The following is a 17,999-nucleotide window of genomic DNA, read 5'->3' on the forward strand; positions in this document are numbered from 1 at the left end:
GAAATACAAGAAACAGAAAATGTTTTGGGACTACTGATGGGCCACAAACCTAATTGGAAACCCATTGTCTAGAATTAATGTCGCATCTTTATTCTGCTACATTTGCAGTATGCATAATTATACTATAGTGGCTTTGATAAAAAATAAATAGTTTGTTCTGCACATTTTGATCACTAGTGAGTACAGATAACAGTTTTTTTGGGTGGTGGGGGGGGGGTGGGGGGGGGGGGGGTGTTATTCAACTCATATGAATGAAGTGTGTGGACAGCTTCTTAAAAACTGTGGACAAAGAAAATGCTAATAGCTTGCTAAAAATACATGAGTAATATAACCAATAATATCTCAACATATCAAAATTTAATTTAATATTGTGTTAACATAAAAATAGAAAAACAGAAAGTCTTCTCCCTTTCATTCTTATTTGGTATGTATGAATTTTCCATTTAAACATGAAATGAAGTCTTAAATTAACATCTGCAGGCAATATAACAAGTTCAGTTCAAAGTTAAGATAAAAAGGAGATAAAAAATTGAAGAAAATTTTCAACAGTAAAGTGATCACTGTTTTGTATTTATGCATATTTTGTGTTGATCTTCACTGCATTAAATAGTCCTTCACTGTCATACCTCTCTTTCAGAAAATTCAAGATTTCACCACAACTTTCAGGAAAGTTCACTTTATTTGAAGTTCTCTTCTCACTAAGGCCATGGATATCTGATTTCTTCCTTCTGACTGTAAGATGGAACTGACAATATGTATGATATAAGCCTAAGCAATTGCCAACTGGAGAGCCAGTTGTGATCCACTGCTTAGAGAAATCTACCCAAATCTGATCTTCTTCCTTACTTTTATGATGTCCAGTGTATGTGTTCCACAAATCAAAGAATTCATTGTATAACTAATCTTCAACCAGGTTGAGATCCAGTTTGTTGGAAATTTTTGAAACATATTGCCATCACAGGTGAAAATCTTCTTGTTGTTTAAAACAAAAACCTGTAAACAAACTGAAAACATTCTTCTCAGAAAATTTATAGTTTTGGGATGAATAATGAATGCAATGTGATAATAATGATTGTGTATTATTTTCAAAATTCAACTTCTGTGATTTAGGCATTTTATCTAGGATTCCATGAACTATCTTTCCTGAGAATTTATAGTGTTTCCTGCTGTCTAGTTTACTCTTAAGGTCCCTTATTCTTGTGATCAACTCAACAGAAATAATTGAGCTGTTTTCCAGTTTTCTAACAGCAGTTCCAAACAGGAGCAAAATATAATGCAGAAAATCTATCAAGCATTCACAAAGAGAATGTTCTGATTCTTCAGCATCATGCTTCCCCATCTTATGTCAATAACAGCCAAATCAATCTTGAATAATCTTCATTATGCTTTGAAATAAAATATGACTTGATGGCAAGCCAATTCCCCCAGTTTCACAATGTAGTGAGCCATCTTGTACAGAAGTAGCACAATATTTCCTTAAACTCTGCTTCCACAAACTGTGAAAATCCTCTCAGTGGCTGAAAATTTTATGCAGAGGAACCAAATTCACTATAGAGATCCAATATCTCTGTATCATAATAAAATCTTTTAATACCATGTTTCACAGTGTTATTTACCAGCAGAAAAATGCTCCTAATGGAGCAGAAAAAGGGGAATATGCTTCTGCTTAAAAAATTCTGACTGAAAAGTGGGGTACCAGTTGCCTGATTCTACCTTTGTCAGCACCTTTATAAAATTTCACAAACGTTTTGGCATGCAAACATATCCACACTCTTTTTAACATGCAACTAACTTCTCCCTCCCACAAGCTCCCCTAACCATAGCTCATTCACACCCACTAGTCCATCACTGTAAGTTACTCATAACCATCCACTCCCACTTGCCCAGTCTCACTCACTCATTCAGCCCAACTGCTGTGGCGGGGAAAAGAAGGGGAAGATGCTCCTACAGGATCATAAAGAAAGGTGAATATTCTCTATTTAAAAGACTCTGACTGCAAAGTGGGATACCAGCTGCGACATTCTACTTTCCTCAGAACCTTTAAAAATTTTTCCATGCAAACATGTTCACTTTTTTTATGGTGACAGAGAAGGAGGTGGTGGCAGTGGGAAAGTGATGGAAAAGTAATAAATGCCAAAATTTTGGGGAAAATTTAAGGTTCTGAGGAAGGTAGAATGAGGCAGCTGGTATCCCACTTTTCAGTCAGTCTTTTAAATAGAGAATATTTCCATTTGTGTGTGTGTGTGTGTGTGTGTGTGTGTGTGTGTGTGTATGTGTGTGATCCAGGGGAAGCATTTTCTCCTTCTTTACCCTGCCACATCAGAGCATGTCACTCATGTGAAAAGAAATTTATGGGTCTGTGAAATTTTGATAGTTTATTTATGTGAAATTGAAATTATGCAAAATTAATTTTATAACTCAGACTGGATTTTACATGCACAAAAATTTTGCGTCTGCTTCAGTACTACAGCATAGGGTTTCCAGATGACAATGAAGACACTTTACAGCATATTTTTCTGTGCTACCACACTTTATGAACTATATTTTTGCCTCACTTCATAAACTACATTTTTTGATCACACACAATTTTATGTGTGTATTTTATATGTTGAAGTACAGTACCTTTGGGCTTTGTACGTCAGAAATGGATAAAGGTATCAAGAACATTGCTAAGGTTGTTCAAGATCAGTATCTTAGGAATATATCATAAAAATTACACATATTTGCCATGCATTGCTGTCATGGAATCTGTGGTTCAGTTCTGGTACCATAAAACCATTTTGTTGGGGTATTTCTCAATAATGGATAAAGATATTTGAAAATGGGAAGATCGCACTTCTAGATAAATGACTACAGAACAAAATGTTAAAATTTGAGCAATTTTCTGTGCTAATTTATGAGGGTCAGTCAAATGAAAATCAAACACCCAGCACAACAGGACCATGGACTGGTTCCATGCAAATGTAATCACCACATGCATTAAGACATTTATCTCACTGGGAGAAGAGAAGATCATTTCCTGTTTCATAGAATGCAGTCAGACGCTGACAGATCCACAACTGCATCAACTCTTTTCCCTTCAGCATCCAACTGAAACTGACATCCATGCATGTCTTTCTTCAGGGTGCCAAAGAGGTGAAAATCACATGCTGAAAGATCTGGGCTGTATGCAGTTTGTTGCAGTGTTTTCCATCCAAATTGCTGAAGTATAGCCTTTACCCAGTTGGTAGTGTGGTGGGCAGGCATTATTATGCAACATGATGATTCCATTTGACAGAATTCTGACAGCATGAAGACAAATGGTAAAGCCAACAATGGAGACATCCCACATCATATCCCCCATCAAATAAATCCAAAGCTTTTCAGAAAAGTTCTGGTAAAGTCATTATGACTTTCTTTGAATGCTGTGCTCCTCTGCTCAAAGAGTACCTTGAGTGTGGAACCATAATCAATGTGCAGTGCTATGAAGATACTTTGCATAAACTGTGTTGTGCCATAAGATCAAAACATTCAGGAATGCTGTCTGACAGACTCGTCCTGTTCCAAAATTACACCCCCACTCTGCCAATCAGATGAAGGCTACATTTCAGTAATTTTGTTGGGAAACACTGCAAATCCTCCATAGCCCAGCTCTTTTATGATGTGGTTTTCACATCTTTGGCAACCTGAAGAGAGACATGTGGATGTCAGTTTCAGTAGGACAAGGAAGTTCAAGAGTTGGTTCAGTTGCGGATCCATCAGTGGCTGACCATGTTCCGTGGAACAGGAATTGACTGTCTCTTTTCCCAGTGGGATAAATGTTTTAATGCCTGTGATGACTACTTTAGAATTGAACCATTCCACAGTTCTGTTGTGGAAGGTGTTTGGTTTTTAATTGGACTGTTCCTTATATTATTTAGATTGTGCCTCACACCAGAGTTTATGTGCATATTTTATGTGCATATGCAAGGTAACTTTGAACCTCTGTATCTCATAAATGTATAAAGATATTAATAAAATTTTCAAAGTTGTTTGAGATCAGAATCTTAGGAATATATCATAAAAATTTCAGACATTTGCTGTGCATAGCCATCTTAGAACCCATAGCTCAGTTTTGGTACAAGGAAATGGTAAATAAATGTTTTTTTTGGGTTCTCTAAGGAACAGACCATGAACTAATAAAGACTGTTGAAAACAGGAAGATGGTACTTCTAGATAAACATCCAGGAAATGTACTGCTAAATTTTGAGAATTTTCTGTGATTATTTATTATTTAGATTTCGCTTCAAAGTGTATTTTGCTTGATATTTTACATGTAGATGTAGGGTAACTTTGAACCTATGTATCTTGGAAATGGCTAATGTTAAAAGAAAATTTTCAAAGCTGTTCAAGATCATGATCTTAGGAATATATCTCAAAAATTAGGGCTCTCTTTTGTTCAGAAAAAAATGGTAAAAGATGCCTTTTTTAAGGTTTTCTGAGAAATTTCCCATGAAATAATGTTGCTTCCATAACCCCCTTGACGTCCATCATAGACCACATCAAATTCAAAAAGAATCAAATGATTTGCTCCATTCAAAGGTGCCCATATGACAGTTTGTAGTGGGGTGGGAGGGGTGGGTGGTGGGGGGTAGAACCTATACCTGGGAGTATGGTGTATTTTTAGTGTTTTGGAAGGTAAATGGCAACTTGTAAGTAGCCATAAAAAAGTTCCAGGTCTGACCCTATTAAAAACCTGTGTAAGTCTGACTTTTAAGTCATTTTCTAGAAAGAAAAACACCTGATTAGACTATTATAGCCTTTCACTGAGAGGAGCTATGGGAAATTGGGGTGGTGAGGGGGTGGGGGAGGGGGGCGGGGAACTGGGCCCCCAGGTTTCCCGTTTGCTCCATTTGCCTAAGCAGGAGGAAGTGTGTACTAGTCATACTTTGACCTTGTACTGTAGGAGACTGACACTAAGATGAATCTTCTTTTAGTCATACAAATGGTTACTAGCCCAAGGACTATCAAAAACACTTGGCCCCACCAATAGAACCTGAAATAGGAGCCTGAGGAAAATCACATTTTTATGGGTGGCATTTTGGAACATATCAGGTAGTGGATGTTGTTGCATGCTTATTGGTACCACAACAGTTGCAGTCAGCTCTCAAAAGGTTGGATTTTTGTTTTTCAGTAAGACAAAAGCTGAATTTTTTGCCATAGTTCACTGGAGCATTGTGAGCACTATATTCACTTATCTTGATTCAGATGAAAGGTTTTAGATTTTTTAATGATCTTTATGGCATGGAAAATTTCTTTGTGGGTTTCTTCAGAGTATTCATAAAAATCTAGCAATCTCTGATGTATCCTGTGATTGACATGAAAGTACTGAACTGCACAATGAAAATCATACAATGTAGGCTTTCAGAGCCAATATTGTTTTCACTTAAAACTTCCAGGCTGATAGGCCATGGTCGGTGTATAAAACTCTCCCCTGACATTTCATCTCCAACTGAGGGAGACATCTTCTGAGGTAAAGCAGTAAAACAGTTTGCCGCTTTACCTCAGAGTATGTCTCCCGCAGTCTGAGATGATATGTCAGGGGAGAGATTTATGCAATGGCTTATAAGTTTTAAGTGCATAATGAAAAGTTTTTATATTTCCTCAGTTTGAAGCAATTGAAGACACAGAAAAATAAAAGGATTTATGAAGCTTGCCTGTGACTACATCTTGTCTGTATTGGCTGTGCACTTTTTCTGACATAGCTGTTGACTTAGTTCTTCCACACAAATTTATATATGCAATATTACTGTCTGGAAACAAGGAATGATGCAATTTCATTTGGCAATCCAGTGACTTGTAGCTAAGGTCATGTGTTACACATTGATAAATAGTTGTTATTTCAGCACTCATAGCTTCTTCTTAAGATGAATGCTTCTTCACAAAGAAAGTTGTAATTGTTCTCTTTTTACAACACTGCTGTTGTGCCAGAATGTGTTTTTGTGTCTTCTGATGAAGCACTATAGCTTTTCTTTCTTCAAATTTCATTGAACATATGGCAGGTAAGTTACAAACTTCATAACAAAGTAATTTCTTTTATCAACTATGTGGAAAAATCATTGTTTTCAAACCAGTCTTTGTTGAAAGGCATACATCTTTTAACTTTCTTCTTCAGAACAGATAAACTTGAGAAACTATCTTCATCACTAGAGGGAGGAAAAAACATTCCTAATTTAACAAGCAAGTATGTATTTTGAATCATGTATAGACATTGAGGGAAGAATTTCACACATCATTCCTTCTCTCCATTTGCATGATTCACAAATTCTGTACAAGGCAGGATAAAAGTGTGTCCTGAGTCCCTTTACCTGGGATCCTGGACAGTACTATAAACTCCATGACAATCCCACCAAAAACTGAATGGATGGCAACCCTATATAGAAAATTCAGCAGAGACCTCTTCAAAAAAAGCATGGTATTTGAGAAGCACTTCATGCTATACATATTCATTAACGTCATTTATCATCACCAACTTTTTTCCACTAAAAAAAAAAGCTTGAATATACTGCTAGGACAATAACAGCTTCTATAAGGACATCAAGGGATTAACATTAATGTACAAAGAGTGAGGTGTATTTAACAATCTGCCAGAGCCTTGGAAATGTGTTTTTGGTACTATAATATGCTTGAGTTGGAGGTTATATAAAATTACTTTCTGTAGGTCATTTCATTTACACTGCTGAGTAATATATTCAAAGAAACTTTTAATATTCATGTTTTAGGTTATTTTACTATCAATATTAGCACTTCAATATAATAACCTTGTGTAACGTTGCATCATTTCATTGTATGGCAATTAAGTAAAATGTAAATTATGACTTAGTCCCATATCCTAGACACAGCTCTCCATAGGATGACAGAATGCCACCGAATGTAATGAGAGCTCCACAGCAGTTGCAATGTTCCAGCAATGACCCACCACTGTCAATGGTAATGTATAGGCTGTTATGGCTGAAGATCTTTTTCATGCTGTTCTCATATTCCACAATATAGTATCACTAATAACTTCATACAAGCCTCATCTGCACATCACTTCCTCAGATGTGACACTTTTGTAAAAGAAAATATGTCAAAATGGTGTGGAAAACCTATTTCCTGAAACCTGATCATTGTGCCCTGTTTGAATTCACTTGCATGCTAAAATTATGCCCTTTGATGCTGACAAAGCATACTGGCACTTCCTTTCAAGTTTCCCTTATGTCTGATAGCTCTTTACTGGATGAGCTTAGTGTAACACTAATTTTTCCAGCCACAAAAGTCAGCAACTTACTAACTTACTGGATATACAGGTATGTCAACACTCTCCAGTCTTAACTCCTTAATGCTTAGAACTTGTAAATTTATCTTAAATGCTAATATAATAAATTACATTGATATATCAGTTTTAATGAAAAAATGAAATCATCATTTCATAATTAAATTAATGATATTTGTCAGGATAATAGTTGTTGATGTTGCCTTTATTCTTTGTGCTACCTGTATATGAGAGTCATTGCTTCAAGGCTTCTTTTAAATTGTGATGAATTCTTTTGGTATTTGATTTCAGAATTGCCCACAGTTTTTCCCAATAGTGATATTTAAATCTAGCACAGTTATGAGTGGAACTGATATTATAACACTGGAAAACAATTTATTGTATCAATAATTCTTAGTTGACACATTCATGTAGAAACCATCCACATTCAGCCAGTAATGAAAGTCAACAGCAATCTAGCTTATATTATTAATTATGATCAGGTACAAAATATGCTTCACTGCACTTAAAACTGTATCAATCATTCTGTCAACAGAATGAAATATTAATGTTGAGCCAAGGGCGCCCATACCCCCTTAGCTCTTATAGAAAGGAAAAAATATACTGTAGTCAGGTATTTTTCTTTCATGAAAATGATTTAAGAGTTGATATTATGTAAGTTTTTAACAAGATTAGAACTGGAACTTTTTATGGCTACTTACAAGTTTTCTTCCAAAATATTAAAAATACTCCATACTCTCAGGTCTAGTGCCCCCCAACACCCCACAAACTACCATATGGGCACCTTTGCATTGAACATTCACAGTGAGAATGCTTCAACACTGAGTATACAGTTTTTACATCTCTTCTGTATAACCTGCAAATCATAGCTTTACAATCTATGTGCAGCAGGATATGTTGAAGGAATAGTGGAATACTTCTGCAATTATGATACTGGATGAATAAATTCTGGGTATTTGCTTACCATCAGTCACACTGCCTCAAGACAGATACGCAGTTTATAACTATAATACTTGACTTATTGTGTTAAGATTTTGATGTAAGACTTCACATCTTAATGGATAGATTATGACAACATTTTAAATTTTTAAATTCAGTCATTAATTTCACTGTACAACAATGAAAATGTAAATTGAATGAAAATAGCCAATTCCTATCAATTCTAATGTGCTGATCACAAATATCACAAAGACAATTTCAAAATTATCTCTAGTTTTCATTTTACACTGTTTTATTATGGTGAGATAACAGACTTTTATGTTAAGTTTAAAATCAAATATTATAATGGTTTGTCACAGTCATAGTAACTAGCAACAATGGATTATATTATTGTCCCTGGACTTACTAGTGCACAATATTTTGGATATAAACATTTTGATACCAGTTTTAGTGATCTTTTTGTCTCCCTCCTCTTCAACTTCAGTTTGTTTCCAGATTAACTACCAGTTGTTCAAGCTGACTGCTATTGAAGTGAACAAAAATGCCACAAGTTTCTGTTAACAGTGCCGACACATTTTGTTATGTGTGTGGACAAGTGACATTTGCTTCACAAAAACTGCAAATAACTCCATTAATTAAAAAAGTTTACAGTTGTTATTTTGGGTCAAAAATAGGTGATCATGATAAATCCTGGGCTCCACATGTGATCTGCAACACTTGTGCCAGCAACCTCAGGAATTGGATGCATGGGAAAGGACGTTCAATGCCCTTTGCAGTGCCCATGATCTGGTGTGAGCCAACTAACCATGTCAGTGACTGCTACTTTTGTATGGTTCATTCTATCAAGAAGGGAATATCTAAGAAGAAGAAGAAGAAGAAGAAGCGGACAGTGATCCATCCTAACGTTCCATCTGCCATACACCCATTTCTGCATGGGAAAGGATTGCCAATACCTGAACCACTGACAGAGTACAATATTACTTCTGATGGGGAATCTGAATTTCGTGAACGATGTACCTCACAAGATCCAGAGTTTCTTCCAAATATATCATCAACTGATGATCCACAAAAATTGTCTCAAAATGAGTTAAGTGATCTTATTAGAGATTTGGAGCTCTCTAAAGCTAAGGCTGAGATTTTAGCATCAAGATTGCAGCAACACAATTTTCATATATTGAACTATAATACAGAAAATTTTTAATTAAAGCCTTTTTTTCTAACATGTCGCAGGAGCAAAACAAAATAATGCAACAGAATCTTCAGTGGGAAGTTATATCAATTTGTGATCATTACATTCATTGATTTTAACTGACGTTTGGAACCCTGTAAGCAATATACTGCTGCAATTCAAGCATTTTTGTTTTGTTTGACACTGAGTAACATTGAAATATTTCTGCAGTTTCCCATAAATCTAATTCAGTATTTCTGATTTTATGATTAGGTACCACAGTCAGCATTGTGGCACATTTGAGGCGAACAACAATTGTTACTGGGGAAAATAATGAGCAGCTATTAAGGGAATCATGCCCTTCTTGTGACACAATTAAAGATATATCTAAAATCCATAATGATTCTATCCAGGTAAGATATGATGTGTTAGAAGTAGATTAGATTACAAATGCATGTAATAAACTGAATTAATATATGAAAATAAGATTTCAGTTAAGATAATCTTGTTGATCCTGGAATAAATAGATACAAGAAAAGGAAAAAATTCTGTTCCATTCATTTAGAGACATCAAATGTGTGTATGACTTATACACTATGTGATCAAAAGTATCAAGACACCAGGCTGAAAATGACTTAGAAGTTTGTAGTGCCCTCCATCAGTAATGCTGGAATTCAATATGGTGTTGGCTCACCCTTAGCCTTGATGACAGCTTCCACTGTCACAGGAATACACTCGATCAGGTGCTGGAAGGTTTCTTAGGGAATGGCAGCCCATTCTTCACAAAGTGCTTCACTGAGTAGAGGTATCGATGTCATTCGGTGAGGCCTGGCATGAAGTCACCATTCCAAAACAACCCAAAGGTGTTCTATAGGATTCAGATCAGGACTCCATGCAGGCCAGTCAATTACAGGGAAATCATTGACATGTAAGCACTCTGTCACAGGCTGTGCATTATGAACAGGGGCTCGATCATGTTGAAAAATGCAATCGCCATCCCAAATTGCTCTTCAACAGTGGGACGCAAGAAGATGCTTAAAACATCAGTGTACGCCTGTGCTGTGATACTGCCATGCAAAACAAGGGGTGAAAGCCCTCTCCATGAAAAACACAGCCACACCATAACACCACCACCTCTGAATTTTACTGTTGGCACTACACACACTGGCAGATGACGTTCACTGGGCATTTGCCATACCCACACCCTACCATCTGATTGCCAAATTGTTTACTGTGATTCGTCACACCACACAATGTTTTTCCAGTGTTCAATCACCCAATGTTTACGCTCCTTACACCACACGAGGCATCATTTTGCATCTACCAGCGTGATGTGTGGCTTATAAGCAGCTGCTAGACCATGAAATCCAATGAATGGTGGGCTCCATGTGGTTCCCAATTCATGCAGTGGCCGTAAACTGTTGCTGCATATTTGGTAATTTCATGCATACAGATGCATTTATTTATGAAAATACAAAGTACAGTCACCAACAAACTTTACATATTCACATACTCCTTTACCTTTAACCCAAAAGAATACAGATTCATTTACAGATATTTTTCTCTTATTACGAGTATACAAAGACAATGCAGAAGGCGACATATAAGCAGATTTACCAAAGTCTTTATTTGCTAGTTCTGCCATATGGTAGGTACGATAGGCAATAATGTCTCTATCAACAAAACTTTCAAGTCCAGGACAGTAGGTACTCCTGAACCTCCACGTGCAATGGCTACAGTGAGCCAACCATTAGCATGTGAGAATGTATCGTTAATGTCAATACTAAAATTAAGTCTACAACCACAGAAAACACAAGGTCTGTCGACAAGTTCAGTAGCAGCAACACTCTTCACTGGTATGTGGTTCTTCTTGTCTCCAGATGTTGTGGCGAACTCAACGTTCTCGATAGTTTTATACACTGTCTATTTAGAACGGCCGCCTCCGATCCTTCATTCTCCCATTCTTTTTCCTCATACAGTTTCAGCCAACTTGACACCTCAAGTGGCTGCTACTAAATGTGGTACATCCTGTATAGAAATCTTATAGGTGCGGCACCTTGGTGCCCCTCTCAGCTTGCAGCCCCATGTTACTGCTTCTTTCACTTGGGCCTAAAACCAGCACTAGGTATTTGTGAAAAAGGTTGATATTAAGATGGCATCCTCTTCAGAACAGTGAACATGCATTGACATACTTTGTAGTGTGCTGTTAGTTGAAAATGGGAGAATACCCAAAATAGTTACTGAACAGACTTTATTACAGAAAATAATGATAACTGTCTGTTGAAAGAGATGGTAAAATAAAGTTAGTAGGAACTCTCACACAATATTCTATGCTGATGACACAACTTTTATACATAAAAACTCTGATCTAGGTACACTGAAAACACTGACCGAAAATACCCTTGCTCAGTCCTTATTATGGTCAAAGCTAATGGCTTCTTACTAAGTGAAAACAAAACCCAGACACTTTACTTTAGCCTCAAAGAGATTCCTAATGGCCAAGAACTAGAAAATGTCAAATTTTTATATGTTACTATTGACAATAAATTGACGTGGGATCCACACATTAAAAATATATTGGCTAGGCTTTCAAGAGTTATTTATCTAATTAGAAATTTAAAAAGACATGTTCTCAATGACTATGTGAGATTAGAATATTTTTCCTTCTTCCAAAGCATCATTTCTTATGGAATCTTAATGTGGGGTAGTAGCTGTCATGTAAATGATATTATTTTACTTTTACAGAAGAAAGTAATAAGAATAATCACAGATTCTGATAAAACAGTACATTGTAAACCTCTGTTTATTAAATGGCAGTGTCTTACAGTAGTAAACTTATTCATCTCCAATGTTTTGTTGTGCATTAGAAACAATGTATCTAATTTTGTGTTGAGAAGCGATATTCATAGCCACAATACCAGAAACAGAACATCTATAGATGTGCCATATAATAGATTATCAAAATCACAGAACTCCTACCTAGTTCTTGGACTAAGGATTTTTAATAGACCAAGTGCTGACTTTAAAGAACTGCCTGTAAATATTTTTAAAGCTAAATTATACAAGCTACTAGTGAACAATCCGTTTTACATCACTGATGAATTTTTTGAAGATGAAAATACTGCATTCTAATGTGTACCTATTTTATGTAAACCATTTTACATCAATATTGTAGTTTATGTAGAAATATATGCTGTTGACTTTGTCTATTGCTGTAATCAGCTGAATGACAATAGAATTTTATTATTATTATTGTTATTATTATTATTATTATTATTATTATTATTATTATCAACACATTATGAATGTGACCCTTGAAACACTCTGATCTGTTATGGAACATGCTGTTTCTCAGTTTCAGTTTGTGGCAGGAAGTGGTGGACAACAATTAAAAACCAATTCCATTGCTGCTCTTTAAGTGGCTTTTGATCTCAGAACAGTTAAAAACCAATTTCATTGTTAATTTTTATGTGGTTTATTGCCTCAAACCAGTTAAAAACTGATTTTTTCCATCCTAGGTAGTATGGCCTTGCATGGAGAATGGGCTTACCTAACTAACAGTACCACAACTGTTAAATGCCAAATTTGTGGAGTCATGTACACTGTACACTATGGTTGGTTTAATGTGTAACTCACACTATAGCCATCATGTTGCTATTCATCTGTAATTTGCAGCTGAACTCATTTATATTATGACACTAACAGCACCATCAAGTGGTAAATTTTTGTCGAATTGATGTCATTCTGAGCATCACTTTCCTCCTACAGAATTTTGAAACTGGAACTTTAACTATAACCATCCCATATATCACAAAGATAGGTTGAATGCTGATGGTGAAGATGTGTTTTTGCCATGAAAATATGGTAACATGTAGTGAGAGTAGTACAGATTCTGAATGTGAAATAATTTGGGTGAAAACAAGTGTTAAAGATGGATAAATCATGGTTATCAAATACTTTTATGGGTCCCCTGCCTCTACTTCTACAGCTACATCTACATCCGTACTCCGCAAGCCACCTGATGGTGTGTGGCGGAGGGTACCCTGACTACCTCTATCGGTTCTCCCTTTTATTCCAGTCTTGTATTGTTCGTGGAAAGAAGGATTGTTGGTATGCTTCTGTGTGGGCTCTAATCTCTCTGATTTTATCCACATGGTCTCTTCATGAGATATACGTAGGAGGGAGCAATATACTGCTTGACTCTTCAGTGAAGGTATGTTCTTGAAACTTTAACAAAAGCCCATACCAAGCTACTGAGCATCTCTCCTGCAGAGTCTTCCACTGGAGTTTATCTATCATCTCCGTAATGCTTTTGCAATTACTAAATGATCCTGTAACAAAGCGCGCTGCTCTCCATTGGATCCTCTCTATCTCTTCTATCAACCCTATCTGGTACGGATCCCACACTGCTGAGCAGTATTCAAGCAGTGGGTGAACAAGCGTACTGTAACCTACTTCCTTTGTTTTCGGATTGCATTTCCTTAGGATTCTTACAATGAATCTCAGCCTGGCATCTGCTTTACCAACGATCAACTTTATATGATCATTCCATTTTAAATCACTCCTAATGCGTACTCCCTGATAATTTACGGAATTAACTGCTTTCAGTTGCTGACCTGCTATTTTGTAGCTAATTGATAAAGGATCTATCTTCCTATGTATGAATTGCCATTCCCTGCACCATGCGTCAATTCGCTGCAGATCCTCCTGCATTTCAGTACAATTTTCCATTGTTACAACCTCTCGATACACCACAGCATCATCTGCAAAAAGCCTCAGTGAACTTCCGATGTCATCCACAAGGTCATTTATCTCTAGAAGAGCATAGCATTCCAAAGGATTGGAAAAGGGCACAGGTCATCCCCGTTCTCAAGAAGGGACGTCGAACAGATTTGCAGAACTATAGACCTATATCTCTAACGTTGATCAGTTGTAGAATTTTGGAACATGTATTATGTTTGAGTATAATGACTTTTCTGGAGACTAGAAATCTACTCTGTAGGAATCAGCATGGGTTTCGAAAAAGACGGTCGTGTGAAACCCAGCTCGTGCTATTCGTCCATGAGACTCGGAGGGCCATAGACACGGGTTCACAGGTAGATGCCGTGTTTCTTGACTTCCGCAAGTTCCCCACATTCGTTTAATGAACAAAGTAAGAGCATATGGACTATCAGACCAATTGTGTGATTGGATTGAAGAGTTCCTAGATAACAGAATGCAACATGTCATTCTCTATGGAGAGAAGTCTTCCGAAGTAAGAGTGATTTCAGGTGTGCCGCAGGGGAGTGTTATAGGACCATTGCTATTCACAATATACATAAATGACCTTGTGGATGACATCAGAAGTTCACTGAGGCTTTTTGCAGATGATGCTGTGGTGTATCGAGAGGTTGTAACAATGGAAAATTGTACTGAAATGCAGGAGGGTCTGCAGCAAATTGACTCATGGTGAAGGGAATGGCAATTCAATCTCAATGTAGAAAAGTGAAATGTGCTGCGAATACATAGAAAGATAGATCCCTTATCATTTAGCTACGAAATAGCAGGTCAGCAACTGGAAGCAGTTAATTCCATAAATTATCTGAGAGTACGCATTATGAGTGATTTAAAATGGAATGGTCATATAAAGTTGATCGTCGGTAAAGCAGATGCCAGACTGAGTTTATAATGACTAATCGGGAGAAGTAGTGGAGGGACATTTGAATGGAAACTTGGAGACCATCATACATAAATACCTTGTAATACAAGGTAGATATTTCAACTTACCAGTTATAAACTGCTAGACACAAGTGATTAGGACCAGTAGTAGTGACAGGGAACCATGTGAAATTGCCTTAGTCAAAAACTGCCTCAAGTAGTTAATCAGAAAACTGACTAGTGAAGGTAAGATCTTAGATCTGCTGGTGAGAAACAGACCTGAACTTTTCAACCCAGTTAGCACAGAACATGGAATTGGTGATTTTATGGCCAGTACAGCACCACTGATTACAGCCATAAACAGGAATACAAAGAAAGGCATGAGGACCTATCTGCTTAGGTAGGGTGACAAGAAACAGATTTCAGATTATCCAAGTGTTCAGCACAAAAATTTCATCTTCAGCAGTAACAAAATTGAAACTTCCTGGCACACTCTGGTGCAGATTGAAAATCTCATTCTAGTAACAAAATTGGTTATCAATTGACAAAGTCCAAGAGCATTGTGCAATACATATGTGGAGAGCAAAGTTGTGAGAGATGGAAAAGCTCCATTGTAGTTTGATAGCCATATTAGAAAGCTGCTACAAAAGCACAGAGAGTTCACTGCAGATTTAAGCATGGTAAAAGCCTAACAGACAAACAAAAACCAAATAAAGCCAAATTTTCCATAAGGAGGGCCATGCATAAAGCATTCCATGAATTTGAAAGTAATATTATATCTACTGACTTGGCAGAAAATCATAAGGAGTTTTAGTCTGATGTTATATTATTAAATGGATTTATGCCATCTGTCCAGACATTGTTACCATAATGGCATTGAAATGATGTACGACACACAAAATCCCAAAATACTAAATGTCTTTTACAAAAACTGTTTCACAGAGGAAGATTATACTGTAGTGCCTTCTTTACATTGTCATATTAATGAGAGAATGGTTGTTAGCAAAATAAGTGAACTTGGGATAGAAAAGCAACTGAAATCGCTCAAGAGAGCAAAGGCCACTCAATCTGACAGGATACAACTATGATAGTACAGAGAGTATGCAAAAAGAAGATTAATTGAAGAGATGCACGAAACTGTAGGCCTGTATCTCTGCTGTCTGTGTGTTGTAGAATTTTGGAACTTGTTTTACGCTAATGTATTATGATATTTCCAGAGACCAAAAATCTCCTATGTAGGGATCAATATAGGTTCCAAAAACAACAATCGTGTGAAACCCAGCTTGCTTTGTTCATCCACAAGACAGTGATGGCGGTAGAACCCAGCACACAGGTAGATGCTGTGTTCCTTTACTTCTATTAAGGCATTCAGTACAGTCACCCATTGCTAGCACATGAATGTGTGGAATATCAGACTGTGTGATTGGACTGAAAAGTTTATAGCAGACAGAATGCAGCATGTCACTCTCAATGGAAAGAAGTCTTCAGATGTAAAAGGAACTGTGGGTGAACCCCAAGGAAGTGTTACAGGTCAATTACTTTTCACAATGTATATAAATGAGAGAGTAGACATCATCAGAAGTTCCATGAGGCTTTTTGTGAGTGATGCTGTTGCAAACAGAGAAGTGGCAATGCTAGAAAATTGTAGTAAAATGCAGAAAGACTTGCAGAGGCTCAACGCTTGCTGGACTGAGTGGCAATTGACCCTGAACATAAACAAATGCAATGTATTACATATACATTAGTAGAAAGACCCATTATTGTATGATTATAAGATTGCAGAACAATCACTGGAAACAGTTACTTCAGTTACTTCCATAAAATATGTAGGAGTGTGCATGCAGAGGATTTAAAGTAGATCAGCCACATAAGATTAATTGGAAGTATGGCAGATGCCAGACTGAGGTTCATTGGAAGATTCATCAGGAGAGACAATCCATCAACAAAGTAAGTAGCTTACAAAACACTTGTTCTACCAATATGTAAATATTGCTTGTCAGTATGGGATATGAATTATGCAGAACTGATAAAGAAATGGAGAAGATCCAGAGAAGAGCAGTGCATTTGTTACAGGTTTATTTAGTGATTGTGAAACTGTTACAGGGACAATCAGCCAACTCAAGTGGCGGTAGCAGCAAGAGATATGTTTAGCATCACGGTTTGGTTTACTAATAAAGTTTTGAGAACCTACATTCTTTGAAGAGTCAGCTAATATATTGCTTCCTCCTAGATATATCCTGCAAAAAGACCATGAAGATAAAAGTAGAGAGATTTAAGGCCACAGAAAGGTTTACCAGCAATCATTGTTCCTACAAACCATTTGGAACTGGAACATTAAAGAGGGAAGTGACAGTGATTCACAAAGTACCCTCCATTACACACTGCTAGGAGGCTTGCAGAGTATAAATGTAGATGTAGATATAGATAAACATGGATGTCATATGGGTGTAAAGAACTATCATGTAGAATTCTCCAGGTGGTGTTTCTGCTCACACCAGAACCTTATGATATTCTTTGTGCAAAAGCATTGAATTGAGATGTATTATATTTCTATCATCTCTAACGCATCATATGATTCAAAAAACAAAGATTCTGTGACTTATTGAATGAGAAAGCGCTGGTAGATAGACACAATAAAAAAGACACAAATTTCAAGTTTTCGTAACCCATGGTTGCTTCATCAGGAAAGAGGGAAGGAGAGGGAAAGATGAAAGGATGTGGGTTTTAAGGGAGAGGGTAAGGAGTCATTCCAACCCCAGGAGTGGAAAGACTTACCTTAGGGGGAAAAAGGGACAGGTATACACTCGCGCACACACACACACACACACACACACATATCGATCCGCACATATACAGACATAGGTGGTGCTGTTGCTGCATGGCTGGCAGACAGCGCAGCATGAAGAGGATACCCAGTACTGCGGATTTTATTTCTTTCCATTTTGTCACAATCCCTCTTGCTTCCATGGTTTGTAGGGCCTC

General features: G+C 36.9%; 1 protein-coding gene across 1 annotated transcript in view; it reads left to right on the forward strand.

Annotated features, from left to right (window-relative positions):
• The window catches only part of LOC126183224 (uncharacterized), a 679,892-nt gene that overhangs the window by 453,513 nt on the left and 208,380 nt on the right, over window positions 1–17,999 (forward strand). The window contains exon 15 of the mRNA XM_049925008.1: window positions 9,654–9,793. Coding sequence (XP_049780965.1) covers window positions 9,654–9,793 — 140 coding nt within the window. The remainder of the gene's footprint in view (window positions 1–9,653; window positions 9,794–17,999) is intronic.

This window comes from Schistocerca cancellata, chromosome 4 (genome assembly GCF_023864275.1).
Source record: "Schistocerca cancellata isolate TAMUIC-IGC-003103 chromosome 4, iqSchCanc2.1, whole genome shotgun sequence".
In the NCBI taxonomy this organism is placed as follows: domain Eukaryota; kingdom Metazoa; phylum Arthropoda; class Insecta; order Orthoptera; family Acrididae; genus Schistocerca; species Schistocerca cancellata.